This window comes from Podarcis melisellensis (assembly GCF_964234715.1).
Source record: "Podarcis melisellensis genome assembly, chromosome: 13".
NCBI classification, from domain to species: Eukaryota; Metazoa; Chordata; class Lepidosauria; order Squamata; family Lacertidae; genus Podarcis; species Podarcis melisellensis.
In genome coordinates this window covers 16,827,183-16,842,315 of record NC_138545.1, presented here as the reverse complement: position 1 = coordinate 16,842,315, position 15,133 = coordinate 16,827,183, and the positions used below count along the sequence as shown (strand labels likewise).

General features: G+C 45.5%; 2 protein-coding genes across 2 annotated transcripts in view; one reads left to right on the top strand and one right to left on the bottom strand.

Moving 5' to 3' along the window:
• Positions 1-55: 55 nt before the first annotated feature.
• On the bottom strand, positions 56-9,407 carry SEPTIN1 (septin 1). The gene is made up of 12 exons (XM_081884773.1): positions 9,295-9,407; positions 6,961-7,140; positions 6,733-6,823; positions 4,802-4,888; positions 4,573-4,696; positions 3,435-3,569; positions 2,648-2,765; positions 2,081-2,182; positions 1,886-1,985; positions 1,628-1,793; positions 517-601; positions 56-323 (listed from the first exon to the last, which is right to left on the bottom strand). The coding sequence occupies exons 2-12, from the start codon at positions 6,964-6,966 to the stop codon at positions 243-245; spliced, it is 1,095 nt and encodes a 364-aa protein (XP_081740899.1). The 5' UTR covers positions 6,967-7,140; positions 9,295-9,407; the 3' UTR covers positions 56-242.
• A 2,427-nt stretch (positions 9,408-11,834) lies between these two features.
• Positions 11,835-15,133, top strand: part of ITGAL (integrin subunit alpha L) — a 55,245-nt gene continuing 51,946 nt past the window's right edge. The window contains exon 1 of the mRNA XM_081884730.1: positions 11,835-12,175. Coding sequence (XP_081740856.1) covers positions 12,115-12,175 — 61 coding nt within the window. The 5' untranslated portion in view covers positions 11,835-12,114. The remainder of the gene's footprint in view (positions 12,176-15,133) is intronic.

The window sequence follows — 15,133 nt, the reverse complement described above, 5'->3', positions numbered from 1 at the left end:
GCCCTCTGCATATTGTGGGGACTCCAACTCCCATCAGCCTCAACTAGCATGGGAGTTGTAGTCCAGTAACATCTGGAAGTCCAGAGGGTTTTTTCCTCTCAAATACATAGTATACCCACCAACACTTAACTCTTCCATTTCCACTACCAGTGTGGCCCCCTGATTTGGCCACATAGAAGCAGAATAAAGTCTCTTTCCATCGGGATTCTCATAGCACTGTGGGAAAGGAGCTCTGCTGCCTTTCAGAGGTTGTCACACTGCTCCCCTTTGCTCTGCAGCATCTGTGCCTGCATCTTCTGCAGCATTTCCTGCATCCGACGGAGCTGGAGAAAGAGAGGCGAGAGAGAGATGCTGAGGTTGCACTTGCCTTCGGTGTGGACCCACCTTTTTTGTATCGCTTGCCGAGTGCTAAAATGCAGCTGCTGAAGGACTCAGATCTAACATCGGACAGGGTCAGCAGCTGCTGGCTCCAAGGGAAAACACAAACACAAAGCCTTAAAACGTGCAAAGACTCACCTCCTCGTCTTTCTCACGAATTAATTTCTCCGTCTCGGCCAGAGGCAGGAGTGGCAGCTCAGTGGCACTTTGACGTGACAGTTTCCTGGGGAGGCGAAAGAGAGCTGGTGATAGAACACGGGAAGATCCTGGCTCCTGCTTGCACATTAGCTCTGGGGGAAAGCTGTAGCCCAGGGATAGAGCACACCTGCCTTGCATGTGGAAGGTCCCGGGTTCAATCCCCGGCATCTCCAGGTAAAGCAGGCGGAGAACCCTGCCTGAAACTCTGGAAAGCTACTCCCAGGCAGTGTAGACCAGCGTTCTTCAACCTGGGGTGCCCAGTCATAGCTGGACAACAATTCCCATCAGCCCTGACCACTGGCTAAGCTGACCGGGAGCAATGGGAGTTGCAGTCCAACAATATCTGGGTACCCCACGCTGAACAATGGGTGCAGGGCATTGCTGAGCTAGACAGACAAGTGGCTGGACTCTGCGCAAGGCAGCTTGCTATGTTCACTGGATCATACCAATAAAGCAGTGCAGCATAGCGGCAAAGAGTGAGTGTAGCATGGCAGGAAGGTGATGGGTGTAAGGCAGGATTCCTGGTTAACCATGAACAAACAGCATGCTAGTGCATGCAGCACATTCCGCCCTGCCTGCAAGGTATGTACCCCTACCTGAAGCATACCGGTAACTAACACGTTCCCTCGCAGCTCTTTCCCCCAGTCCTTAAGCCAGGATGTGGGGAACCTTTGGCCCTCCAGATGTTGCTGAACTAAGACTCCCATCAAGCCTAGCAAGGTAGGACCTGGGATGACGGGAGCTGTAGTTCAGCAACATCTGGATGGGCAAAGGTTTCCCACCTCTGCCTTAAAAGCACTTTGTTAAATTGCCAGTAGGGAGTTAAGCAAAGGAACTGGGACCTGCCAACTTTACTCTTCAGTATTTGCTGGATAGAACTTGCCTTTTTAAAGGCTATATCAGTGTGGAGTGTGCGCAGTTCCGTTTTATAATCATGTTCTTGTCTTAAATTAACCAGACTCCCTCCAGCCTCTTGTTTCACCACACAACTGAGCCCTCTGCCCTGGCCTGTCCAAATCCTCTTCCCTTACAGAAAACAGAATCTGCTTACGCGCGGCTGCTGCGGTCTCGTGCCCCAGGTCTGGTCAGACTCTGAATGCACTGCGCGCGGTAGTTTTCGTAATGGACTTCGTGGGTCACATCCTTTAAGTCCTGCATATGGGTTTGAATCAGCATGTTCCGAAGTTTGAGGAAGTCGCAGTGAGCCGCATTTTCCACTAGGGGGTGGGGTGGGGGAAATAGGAAGTCGAGATCAGTAACTTCCTTTGACACAGCGCCCTCTGCTGAGTGCCCTCATAATGCAACTTACCTTCCACTGTCCCCCAAGGATATTGCCGTCCCCGGAACACTTTGTCCTTCGACTCCTTGACCACCTGACTGGATCCAATTACAGCAAAGGGGATGCTTTGCTGCAGGAAGAAGGCCAATGAGGCCCATTATTGCTCCACCTTTTCCATCCCACCCGACACTTCTCCCTCTCAGAGGGAAGACCAGAGCTCCTTACCTTCATCTCCGCATCCTGAGCTTTGAATTCTTCGTCTTCATCGGAGTCACAGTCAGGAAACTCGTAGATATTGATCCCGTTTTCCTCTAACTCCTGCCGGATCTGTATGTCCAAAGGAATCAAAATGAGGAGCTAAAATACCCATGAAATGTAGCTGTGCAGAGGACAGGACTAGCAGTGGGGTGTGTGAAGAAATTGGCTCCAGAGGTGCAGGTATTGCAATGAGATTTCCTGTAGAGAGTGCTGGAGGCTCCATATCCTTACAGTAAGGTGTTTACTTCAGACAAGTGTGGTACTTGCTGCATGCATCAGTTCCAACCCAGCATATATGAGTTTTCCCTTCAACATCCCTTTCAGAAGCCTCCCACAGGAACATAGGGGGCTGCCCCACATGGTGCCAGGCCATTGGTCCATCCAGCTCAGTATCGTCTACATTGATTGACAGAGGCTCTCCAGGGTTTCAGGTAGGGAGTCTACCTGGAGAGGCCAGGGATTGAACCTGGGACCTTCTGCATGCAAAGCAGATGTTCTTCCAGCTGAGCTATGGTGGCCCTTCCCCTTTCTCACCTTCTCTTTCTTGCGTTTCACCTCTGTTGGAGTCAAGCTGTCCGCCTTTCCAATCACCGGCACAATATTGACTTTGTCGTGGATGGCTCGGAGGAATACAATGTCCAGGGGGCGGAGCCTGTGGCAGAAGGGCGGGATCAAAATCATTGACCCCTCTTTTCAGAGCCCCTGGCAGTTCTGCCTCCTACCCCCACTAACCCCTGGAGTCTCAAAGCTGGGCTTGTTTGCACAATTTGTGTTGAATTGTGATTGCCCCCCTCGCCATTCATTTCATTTTTTAATAAAAAAAATGAAAAAAACAATCAGGATTCCAGCCCACTTAAGATCTGGCTGCCAGGTTTGTGCTGATAAGTTAGGCCGTCAGCACTAAAGGAAGTTGGCACATGCTCAGTGGCACTTTATTATGCTGCCACTCATCCCAGAAGAAGAAGAAGAGTTTGGATTTGATATCCTGCTTTATCACTACCCAAAGGAGTCTCAAAGTGGCTAACATTCTCCTTTCCTGTCCTCCCCCACAACAAACACTCTGTGAGGTGAGTGGGGCTGAGAGACTTCAAAGAAGTGTGACTAGCCCAAGGTCACCCCGCAGCTGCATGTGGAAGAGCGGAGACGCGAACCTGGTTCCCCAGATTACGAGTCTACCGCTCTTAACCATTACGACACACTGGCTCTCAGCAATGAACTAGGTGCTGGAAATAAAAACCATGGAGAGCTGCTATCCTTTCAAGCACTGAAAGACATGATCCTGATTCCCTATGGCCACACCCTAAAGCTCCACACATCTTACCCGTGTCCAAAGGGTGACAGGACATAGAGACAGCAGTGGACACGCCCATCCTGAATGTTCTTGCGGTCCAAGCCGCTCTCATCTCGAAAGTACTGCTCAAACTGGGAATCAATGTAGTGGGCAATTGGCTTCCAGCTGCAGTAGAAACCAGGTAGGAGAAGAAAGGGGGATGAGGTGGTGAGAAGGCCCCATTGCTAGTCAGTATCATACACCCCCCCCCACCGAATCCTAGTTTTCCTTAGCTACATTTACGTAATGAGGGGGACTAGAGCCTGGATTGATCTTTAAAGGCCAGGAAGAAGATCAGCTACTTCCACATAGATACATATCACTTGCCTGTTGTCTGTGGGAATGTCATAGGACATCAACGTTCTATCTGAGGCATAACAACAAACCATGGTTTCCTGTGGCGTGTGAGCTATAGTTTGTCCACCAAACCAGGATCTTAAGCCCAGTTTGGTTGGCATCATGTCTGAATCAGTAAGCTATGGTTTGGCCCATTGCTTCGCTCTCAAAGGCCACTGCTTGCAACAGAATCTGGGGGTCCTCAAGATAAGGAGGGGAAGAAAGTAGGGGCGCACACTGTTATTTGCTTGTAACATCTGAAACAGTTAACATAAGCCATGGGTTGAGGTCTCAGTGCAAACCAACCGTCTGTGGTGCTTGCTCTACAGTGAAAACCAGTCATTGGAATAGGGTGGGCAATCCTTTTTTCAGCCAACGGCCACATGTCCTCCTGGATAATCTTGCCAAGAATTATATACAAGAAGTGGGTGTCTTTTCCTCACTGCCCTCCTCTTATTTCTCTTTCATATACTGCTTTTCCCCCTCCTGCCACCTGCCCACTTCTGCACTAGATGTTATAATTGGGTGCTGAACATGCATGTATGAACTCTTTCCTCATCCTCCATCCTTTGGGCTTTCAAAAGTAGACAAGATATGCTTTCTTCGCTTTACTCTCAAAGACCCAATAAATATTGGCTTTCAGCACCCCTAAATTTGGACCCAGTTCCCACCCATGAATCCTTGATTTCCCCAGATCTGGGTCCCAGATCCCACCTTCCCTGCTATAGCACCTTATTCATCCCTGTGCTTCTTCAGAATTGGGGCGCAGGAATACATCCAGCTGGCCTCTTACCACTCAGTGTTGTCCACTGCATCTCCAAATCCTGGGGTATCGATCACCGTCAATTTCACTTTTACTCCCCTTTCTTCAATGTCTACCGCATGCTTGACAATTTCCAAAGTCTGGGGGATCCTGCCTGTGAAGTGGGGGAGGCAGGGCAGTAATAGCACTGGGGTCACACTCTCAGCTCTCCCCATCCCATCCAAAAACACTGCAGACTGGAGCTGCCATCAGTCCTTACCTTGTGCATCCGGGAGTATCCGGTCCTTGTATAGATCTGTCAAGAAGAGGCTATTGACAAGAGTGGATTTTCCCAGCCCAGATTCTCCTATTGGATGAATGAACGTGAAGGTATCAGCTGATGATCCTTGAACTTGGAGGAACTTGATTAAGACAGGAATAAGCCTGAGAGACTAGTTTTCTGGTTTTCAGGTCTGGAGATGCATGAGGGATTTTATTTCTATGAATTCCGATGCAAACCTGACCTCAATGGATGCCTCCTGTACTGATCATCTTTCAGTTATGTCTCCAAATTTTGCAATACAGTCCTTGGCCCCCAAATGCACCAACTTGAAAATGCATATTTTAAAAAAATAAGACAGTTTAGAAATGCTTACAGTGAGATAAAGTACAAATTTACTTATCATTTAAACAAATCATACGGGTGTTGTTGTTTTTTCTAAATGTAGATTAATGCAGCAGGGGTACAAAAACGAATTTATGAATAAACATAGTAATTTAACACGGCCTGGAAACAGACTGGTCTGTCCAGCCCTAGTCAGGATTCTGATTTCTGTCCCTACCTCTGGAAGCAGAATATATCCTAGTGCAGGCTTCCTCAACCTCGGCCCTCCAGATGTTTTGAGACTACAATTCCCAGCATACTTGACCACTGGTCCTGCTAGCTAGGGATCATTGGAGTGGTAGGCCAAAAACATCTGGAGGGCTGAGGTTGAGGAAGCCTGTCCTAGTGGGTTCGAGGAGCAGGCCTGAGAGACTCGCCTCTCCTATGACACCTAAGAAGTGGATGTGTCTCAAGATACATTCTAGTGTGGCTTGGCACAAAAGGCAGCCAAATTGCCCACTGATCAGTCGCCATCAGTGTTTTGACCAGGGGGTTGGGCACGTTTTTTCAGGGCAATCCCTTCTGGTCACGCTTTCAGGGTCCACCAGCCAATGGTGGGCAGGCCAGAGACAAAAGTGGGCCGAGCCGTTCATGTGAATGTTACCACTGTATAGTAGGTTAGCTTCTACACAAGCACACTCACCCACTCTTCTCTATCCAGACAGCCAAAAGGCTCGATCACAGGTCAAAGCAATGGCAGACCTTGGGCTTTAAAATTTCAGCAGCGCCACCATAAGGAGGAAGAGTATCAGGAAGAATGGATGAAATTTAAAGACTATTTAAATAAATATGTTAAGATAACTTAATTGGAAAAGCTTGCAAATAATAGATAGGCTTAGGATTTAAATATGTAAGGATAAGACTTAAGATGTTTAAAGCTAAATTAGAAAGAATGAAAGAGGTTAAGTGATCAAGTTATTTTTTTGAGAAAATCGATTTTGGGAAACTGTTAAAATGATATATAATGAAATTCTACCAAGGGGATTTGAGGAAGTCCCTTAATAATGTTACCAATATTTAAACAGGATGTATGTATGTATGTTTGTCTGTATGTTTGTTTGTTTTGAATTTTTGAAATTAAGAAAAAACCAACTTCAGCAGCGCCTTGTGCGACGCCAAATTTCAGTGCCCTCCCCCCCCAACTCGCCTTCCGTTGTTTGTCATTGTTGCAGAGCGCCTTGCAGCACCCCCTCAGCTCAGCACCCAGTGTGGGGGAACCAGTCGTGCTCCCCTAAATCCACCTTTGGTCAAATAAAAAGAATGTGTGGTGTTCAAAGCCCAGTCAGGGACGGGGAGGAGGGGGTTGTGCCTTACAGAGTGCCCTGAGGACCATGCAGAGAGGTCTGAATGGCTGCACTTGGTGTGCAAGCCAGAGTCTCTTCCAGAACCTGGTCTGAACCATGCAAAATCCAACACTTAAGGGCACCTCTTCATTTTGCACGACAATAGCATGGAAAGGAAAGAGAGCCGCAGGGAGTGTGTCTAGATGCATTCAGAGGTGTTGGAGCTGGTAAAGATGGAGAAAGTGGGTCTTTTCAACACGTTACCTGCAACCATCAGAGTGAAGTCAAACCCCTTCTTTACGGACTTTCTGTGGACTTGGGTGGGCAGAGTTGCAAATCCAACGTAATCTTTGTCCTGAGGCAGACAAGAAAGATAGCGTCAGGAGAAGGCGTCCCACTGTCTGGTCCTTCCAAGGTGTTCAGAGAGAGACTCAAAAGAAAACAACTCAAAGGAAGAAAGGCAAAAGAGAGTCTGTCTTACGGGTTTCTTACCATCATTGGTCTCTAGTTGTACGGAGGAGACGCTGCAGGGATGGGATGTCAGTGTGCACCTTGTTGGCTCAAACACCAACTTCCTGTGGCGGTGAAACAGGAAGCCAGATCTGCACCCGTATCAGAGCATTGTCATCTCCCATTGGCTGGCCTATTTTCGTTTCCCTCCTTTCCTTCCACCTGTGGGTAGCACACATTTCAAGTTAAAATATCACTGCTTGGAAGGTTGTGTGGGAGCTGACTGACGCACTGCCTTTTCCTCAGCTCTTATGCTCATGGGACAAGCTTGTAAATGGTGACTGAGGTCACTTCTCGCCCCCTTGTTGCAACCCATTTCCTCACAAAAAAACAGTGCTCAAGGGGGCTTATGAAATAAGCAGACACAGAAGAGAGGCTTTGTGTGCATTCACATTGCCACTTACTCTGCATTCAGTGGGCTCCCTGTGCCGGTTTTTGAAGCTGCATTTGCATGACGTTTAGCCACAAGCCGTATCAGACCTGTAGTTTCTTGGCAAATACTGCTGTTTGGTGCGTTTCCCCCTCTAACCAGGTTCAGTCCAACTAGAAAACTTAAGTCACATTCACTTTGTACTTAAAAATGGTGTGGACATTTGAGACAGGCATCACGCATGCGCAGACGAACATGCATGCATAGGTGACAACTTCACGAAGAAGAAATAAAATCATTATTGAAATCATAATCAAATCAAGAGAACAATTTTTTTGTGTGGATGAGGAGAGTTAGACCTAATACAGTGGTACCTCAGGTTACATACTCTTCAGCTTACATATGCTTCAGGTTACAGACTCCGCTAGCCCAGAAATATTACCTCGGGTTAAGAACTTTGCTTCAGGATGAGAACAGAAATTGTGCTGTGGCAGCGCGGCAGCAGCAGGAGGCCCCATTAGCTAAAGTGGTGCTTCAGGTTAAGAACAGTTTCAGGTTAAGAACGGACTTCTGGAACGAATTAAGTACTTAACCCAAGGTACCACTGTATAAAGGAGATTACCCACTGAAAGCAAGCTCACACCTCTCATTGAGTTTGTATACGTACTTAAGGTACATATGTAAGAGGCTCGTTTGTAATTATATTTTGGGAATGATTCATGATCTTATGTGTTGTTTTATACTTTCTGGATGTCCCGTGATCTAGTGCTGGATTTACGTATAAGGTAAACAAGCTATAGCTTAGGGCCCCACACTCTTGGGGGCCCCAAAAATTTAAAAGGAAAAAACAACTGGATGTACATTTCCAAAATATAAAACAACAACACCTACATACAACAACAGTGTTTTGTGTTGTGTAGGCTCCTATGATGTAAGTAATGGGCCCCGCCTGCAAGCCTACTCCTTAAAATATGTATTTTACCAGTGATGTTTTAAGGAGTAGGCTCGCAGGCGGGGCCCATTATGTGCAAATGGCTTTAGATACCTAGTACATTGGGCATTGTCGACCAGAAGGTGTTAAAGAAGGACACAACACTTTTTATGTATGCAACTACAGCAGCAAGAATACTTATTGCCAAATACTGGAAGACACAAGATTTACCTACACTGGAAGAGTGGCAGATGCAACTGATGGATTACATGGAACTGGCTGAAATGACTGGCAGAATCCACGACTTGGGGGAAGAAGCGACGGAAGAGGACTGGACTAAATTTAAGGACTATTTACAAAAATACTATAAGTTGTACGAATGTTAAAAATTGCACGATTTGGAAGTTTTGGCTTCAGCGATCAGATTCTTGAAATAGAAATTAAGTTAAAAGTAAGAAAAGGAAGAAATTTAAGGTATTATTAAAGGTGATAAAAGGTATAAGTAATTGACAAAGAGTACTTTAAATTCAAAATATTTGAAAGGTACAAATTAAGATGTGAAAAAAAGGTGATAATTTGCTGACACTCTAATGGCAAAGAATGCATGGTATGGGAGATGTGAGGAAGTCCGATTGGTTATGTAAAAATATTTTTGAAAGTGGAATCTTTTCTTTATCGTTTAATTATTTGTCTACTCTATCTTTTTTAAATGAACTTTATATTCCTGTTTGTGTATTTGAAAATGTAATAAAAATATTTATATAAAAAAAATAGATACCTAGTACATCGATAAATCACCATATAGCGTATATTCAACATAAAAAACAGCGACAATTTGTTGTTGACCAAGGACAGCTGGACGTATAAAGGGCCCCGTTACCCCTTCAGTAGTTTAGGATCTCATGAAACCTAAATCCGGCCCTGCCATGATCATATTATAAAGCAGCTCTTTCTGTGCTATAAATCAAGCCCTGCTTTTTGTTTTCCAATATATTTCTTATCAATAAAAATAAACCTGTGTGTTGTGAGCAATTTTGATTCTGAAAGTGTGGCCCAGAAAATAAAAGAAAAAGCCTTTGAGCCTCTGCATTGGCTCTCTCGCAGCTTCCTTCTGTATTGTGTCTGTTCTCCACCCAGCCTCTAGGGGGCTCCTGCTCTCCCAGTACTAATGCAGTACACAGGAAACAGGCAAGCAAGCCATATATCTGCTTAGTTGTTTCCGTGCTGTGTGTGATTGGTGGAATCCACAGATTTTGCTCCAGCTGAATTCCTGCTGCTCCCCCACCCTACCTTTTTTTTTTTTTAAGGCAGACCCACCACACAGAGTGTCTGCCACTATTCAGCTCTGGATGCACGTGTAAATGGGGCCTTCCAGACTGTTGCGATTTCCAGGCAGGACTCAAGTTAATGTGCCAGTAAGTTCTGGTTTTGCCATTATAGTTTGCCTGGAGAGTTTTGCACAGCAAACCCAAAAGATCAGATTTTCTGCGATAAGGAAAGTGATGGGAAAGTGCACTGGGAAGGGTTGGAAAGCCCTTTCTTGGATGCAGCGTCGCCTGAGCTCCCTACAAACAGATCGGGTTGAACGCTTAGTAAACGGGACTCCGGCACCCAAAATACTGTACCTGTAATTTCATTTATTTATTTATTTTCTTCCATCGCTCTTGTCCTTTCTTCTGTCATGAAAGTTAGGACAATGCTCTAGTTACAGGTAGGTAGCCATGTTGGTCTGCCGTAGTCAAAACAAAACAAAACAAATCCTTCCAGTAGCACCAATAACTAACTTAGTTGGTCTCTAAGGTGCTACTGGAAGGAAATCTTTTTTATTTTGTTAGGACAATGTATTCACCAGATCTTTAATAACATGTGCCTTCATCCTTGGGCCATTATTGGTAACAGGTGCTAATTTCACTAATTTAACACGGTCTTCTTCTTAAACTGGGGGGGGGGGGGAGCCTCAGAGCCAAAACTCTCTTAGATCCAATTACAGTGGTACCTTGGGTTACATACGCTTCAGGTTACAGACTCCGCTAACCCAGAAATAGTGCTTCAGGTTAAGAACTTTGCTTCAGGATGAGAACAGAAATCGTGCTCCGGCGGCGTGGCAGCAGTAAGAGGCCCTGTTAGCTAAAGTGGTGCTTCAGGTTAAGAACAGTTTCAGGTTAAGTACGGACCTCCGGAAAGAATTAAGTACTTAACCCGAGGTACCACTGTATTGCAAACTGCTCTGAAAACTATTTTGGCTAAAGGGGCAGGGCATACGTGCTATACACAAATCACTCTCATCAGCCTATGCATGGATGCGTAGCCAGGAATTTGGGGGGGGGGCAGCCAAAGTTGTTGAGCTCATCCCATGAAGATGAAATTACGGGGGGGCAGGCTTCTACTGGGAGAGGCAGGCTTTGGCTGGGGGATTAGAACCTCAGATAATTGAGTAATTTCAGTGCTTTTCAATAATATTTGTGGATATTATTGCCCTCTGCCCAGCTACACCCATAAGCCCCTGCCAGGGATGTAAACTTACCAGTGGCTTTGGCAGGTGAGTGGGGCTGCCTTGACAGGCAAAGGAGCAAGTGAGTTGGTGGGGTTTTCTTGAGGGAGGGGCACCAGTCCACTATCCTCCATGCCTATTGCTTGAGACAATTGCAAGCCTGTTTCCTTGTTTTGAAATAGGTATTTCATTGATTTTCGCAGAAGAATAGTGAACACAAAGAAAACTTGGAGTACAGTTCATCAAACACAGATAGCATCATAAAAGTACACACACAGTTTGTTCACAAAGTTGATCTCTCCATAGTGAAACTTGCGGCTGTGATAAAGATACTGATTTTGTTTATATACTCAAGAATCAAAGACCATATACGCAGAAATTTGTATTTCTTACTTTGCCCTTTTAGCACTCTGCTGTGCTGAGTCAAACGTTCGGATAACATTATTTCCTTTACTCGAGTAAACCAGGACTGCAAAGACCCTGACCCGTTTGCCACCTGATCGCAATTCCCATAAGTTCTTATTTCCCCCAATGTGTTTTATTTTTGTTTTTTAACACATTACGGCCACAGAGGCTGCACTCAACCTCAGAAGACTTTTGTAGGAGGAGGAACTTTCAACCCTGTCCCCCTCTGGCAGTTTTTCTGCTGAAAAGTCTTCCACCCACAACCACATTGCCTTTTCCTCCACTCACTCTTACATGTATTTTTGAAACAAATTGCCAACTTCCGTTTCCCCCATGCGCTCTCTCTCTCTCTCTCTCTCTCTCTCTCTCTCTCTCACACACACACACACACAGAGCAGTGTGTAGCACTGTTGTAAGACTTGTCTCTGTAGATAATTTGTCATTCAGGAAGCATCTATAGCCTTGAAATGAACATTAAACGTTTGGCAGTTCTTTTCTCAAGTCCATGATGCCTATCTGGCCAGTCTTACAGGTCCATTCACAGTGTGATCAAATGCCAAAGTCACAGCAGTGTGTGTGTGTGTGTGGTTGCATTGGTGTAACTCCTTCCCTCATTGCGCAGGTGCCACCCCTCGCGCATATGCATATTCAGAGTCTTTCATCACCCACGTTTCCTCTCCTGCCCACATCATACCCTTTGCTTTTTGTACCACGTGGGGGAGCGAAAGTAGCAGTACGGTTTTGAGATTTGGAAGCTTAAGAGTCTCCCCTCTTCCCCAGTCTCCTTCATCTTCTGCCATAGCCGCTTGCTCCTCTTGAATCTGTCTCTTGGCTTGATCAAACTATTCATCTGGTGCCTTCCTGCCAGTCATGTCCTCCAGAAAATAAGCTCTTGAATCGTTTAAGCCGCTTCTGCTGCTGCCACTGCCACCACCCAGGATGCCTGGCCTACACCTTCCAGTCTACTTTCTGACACTGCTGATCAGCTTGGCTCTTCAAGGTAGGTCGGAATTGATTCAAGCGGAATTCTCTGTCTTGACTGAGACTGGAGAGAAAGTCTGCTGGCAGAGATACCATGTTTAGGTAGGATGGGCAGATTGGACCTTTGCAGGTTTGGGAATTGCTGGGGTGAATTGCTTGCTGCATGTTGCGTGTGTGTGAGAGAGAGTTTTTTTGGAGAGTTCCAGGGCATGGTGTGTAGTTACATGAGGCTGATACCTTGGTAAAGCTAAGCAGGTTTAGCTCTGGTCAGTGCCTGGATGGGAGACCGCCTAGGAACCCCATGGGCAATGCTCTGGGTTCCTTGACAGAAGAAAGGCAGCATGTGAATGTATGAGAAGAAATAAAAAAGGAGGCACAAAGGTTTTAAAGGAGACAGGCGATCTAGTGCTTCATCAGGCTTGCTCAGGGGCAGAGCTCACGCTTTGCTTCCAGGTCCAATTTCTGGCATCTTTGGGAAGGACTTGGGGAGACACCTGTCTGAAATTCTGGAGCTCTGCTGCTAATCCATGTTAAGCTACAGGCAGTTAATTTGTAGTCCTGCTAGGACTGCAGTGCCCCTTGGCCCAGGCGCCTTGGTCAAAAATGAGGGTGGATGATGGAAATTTAGACCAAGGGCCTCCAGAGAGCTGCAGGCTCCCTGCTCCTGAGGTACTGACAATACTTAGCTAGATGGCCTAATAGTCTTGACTTCCTAGTTCCTCCTTCTGCTAACCGAATTAGCAGCCAACTTTAATAATTGTGCAAGTTACAGATTTGCCAGAATGTCCATTGAGACTTCCTGCTTTCAGCGGTATCTATTTCTTGACAGTATGCATTTGGAGAAGCTGGTTTTTTTCTGGAGTTACTTGTTCCCTGAGGTTTGCTTCCACTTACCTTCAGAGGTGTGGAGAACCCCCAGATGGGGTTACCGCGTGTTCCCATCTTACCCTGATCTGTAGCAGAGCTGTCAATTTCTGGCAAGGGCCGGGGGGACGGCTGGGAATTGTATCTCAGTGAAGGGTCTCTTAACAACTTTGAGCACTCTTAATAAACTACAGTTCCCAGGATTCTTTGGAGGAAGCCATGACTGTTACAGTGCTACAAGCAGGCTTTAAATGTATGGAGTGAATATCAGAAGGATACTCTGTGTCCATTATTCAGTGGTCTGAATACCTTTACTGTCCTTTCTACATTTGAACATATACAGTGGTACCTCGGGTTAAGTACGGTACTAAATTCGTTCCAGAGGTCTGTTCTTAACCTGAAACTGTTTTTAACCTGAAGCACCACTTTAGCTACTGCGCCGCCAGAGCACAATTTCTGTTCTCATCCTGAAGCAAAGCTCTTAACCTGAAGCACTATTTCTGGGTTAGCAGAGTCTGTAACCTGAAGCGTCTGTAACCTGAAGTGTATGTAACCCGAGGCACCACTGTATAGAATTTTGTTATCATTGGTCTTATTTGGATATATATTTTTGGACAAATGGATGGCTTATATTAAGATGTATGCTTAAATTAGATTTGATGGAATATTCTTATTATTACAGATAGGTAGCCGTGTTGGTCTGCCATAGTCAAAACAAAACAAAAATTCCTTCCAGTAGCACCTTAAAAACCAACTAAGTTAGTTCTTGGTATGAGCTTTCGTGTGCATGCACACTTCTGAAGAAGTATCTGAAGAAGTATCTGAAGAAGTGTGCATGCACACAAAAACTCATACCAAGAACTAACTTAGTTGGTCTTTAAGGTGCTACTGGAAGGATTTTTTTTGTTTATTCTTATTATTGTGAGCCAACGTTCTGTTACATTTGCAACTTTTTGTTTCATTTTTAAAAAGATCTACACAATGTCAAAACACATGTTTAACATCACATGAAGTTTGGCCCGAAGAGCGTTTCAGTGAGAAATGCAAGTTCATATCCCAGCTGTGCAACGAAGCTCCAGCCAATTCACTCACCCCGACATCTAGATGCTCTCATCTCATGGACGTTGAAAAAATTGTGTGCTGCTTTTCTTTATAAACTCTGTGCGCTTAAGGAGAAAAGTTAAAAGACAAAATGTAAAACATAGCATCATCTTAAAGGTAAAGGTACCCCTGACCATTAGGTCCAGTTGTGGCCGACTCTGGGGTTGCGGTGCTCATCTCGCTTTATTGGCCAAGGGAGCCGGCGTACAGCTTCCGGGTCATGTGGCCAGCATGACTAAGCTGCTTCTGGTGAACCAGAGCAGCTCACGGAAACGCCGTTTACCTTCCCGCCAGAGCGGTACCTATTTATCTACTTGAACTTGAGGTGCTTTCAAACTGCTAGGTTGGCAGGAGCAGGGACTGAGCTCACCCCATCGTGGGGATTTGAACCGCCGACCTTCTGATCAGCAAGTCCTAGGCTCTGTGGCTTAACCCACAGCACCACCCGCGCCCCTTAGCCACATCTTACAAAACCACAAAATGAGAGAATGATACATGTCCAAAATGCAAAACAACAACAGCAACAGCAGTGAGCGATTGAATGATAACCAGAAAAATAGCCAAAGCAACCTGTAGAAATAGGGTTACTGTTTTGGTAAAACCAAGGTTTTGCCTCACGACTAAGATCATCCTCATTTATATCACACCACAACAACACACCAACACACACAATACCCTACACTATCCCCTAGCTGGCTTCATTGCCATCATCACATCATCTTTCATAGAAATACAGTACCTTGGTTCTCAAACTTAATCCGTTCTGGAAGTCCGTTCCAAAACCAAAGAGCTCCAAAACCAAGGCACGCTTTCCCATAGAAAGTAATGCAGAATGGATTAATCTGTTCCAGACTTTTAAAAACAACCCCTAAAATAGCAATTTAAATGAATTTTACTATCTAACGAGATCATTGAAAATGAAAGCAATAAATAATGTACAGTGGTACCTCGGGTTACATACGCTTCAGGTTACAGACTCCACTAACCCAGAAATAATACCTCGGATTAAGAA

Excerpts from the sequence above, each read along its gene's own strand:
- SEPTIN1 (XM_081884773.1), bottom strand. Across the intron at positions 3,570-4,572 it reads GCAGTGGACAACACTGAGTG|CTGGAAGCCAATTGCCCACT; the intron begins GTAAGAGGCCAG and ends TTTCTACTGCAG. Across the intron at positions 2,766-3,434 it reads CTGTCACCCTTTGGACACGG|GCTCCGCCCCCTGGACATTG; the intron begins GTAAGATGTGTG and ends CTTCTGCCACAG.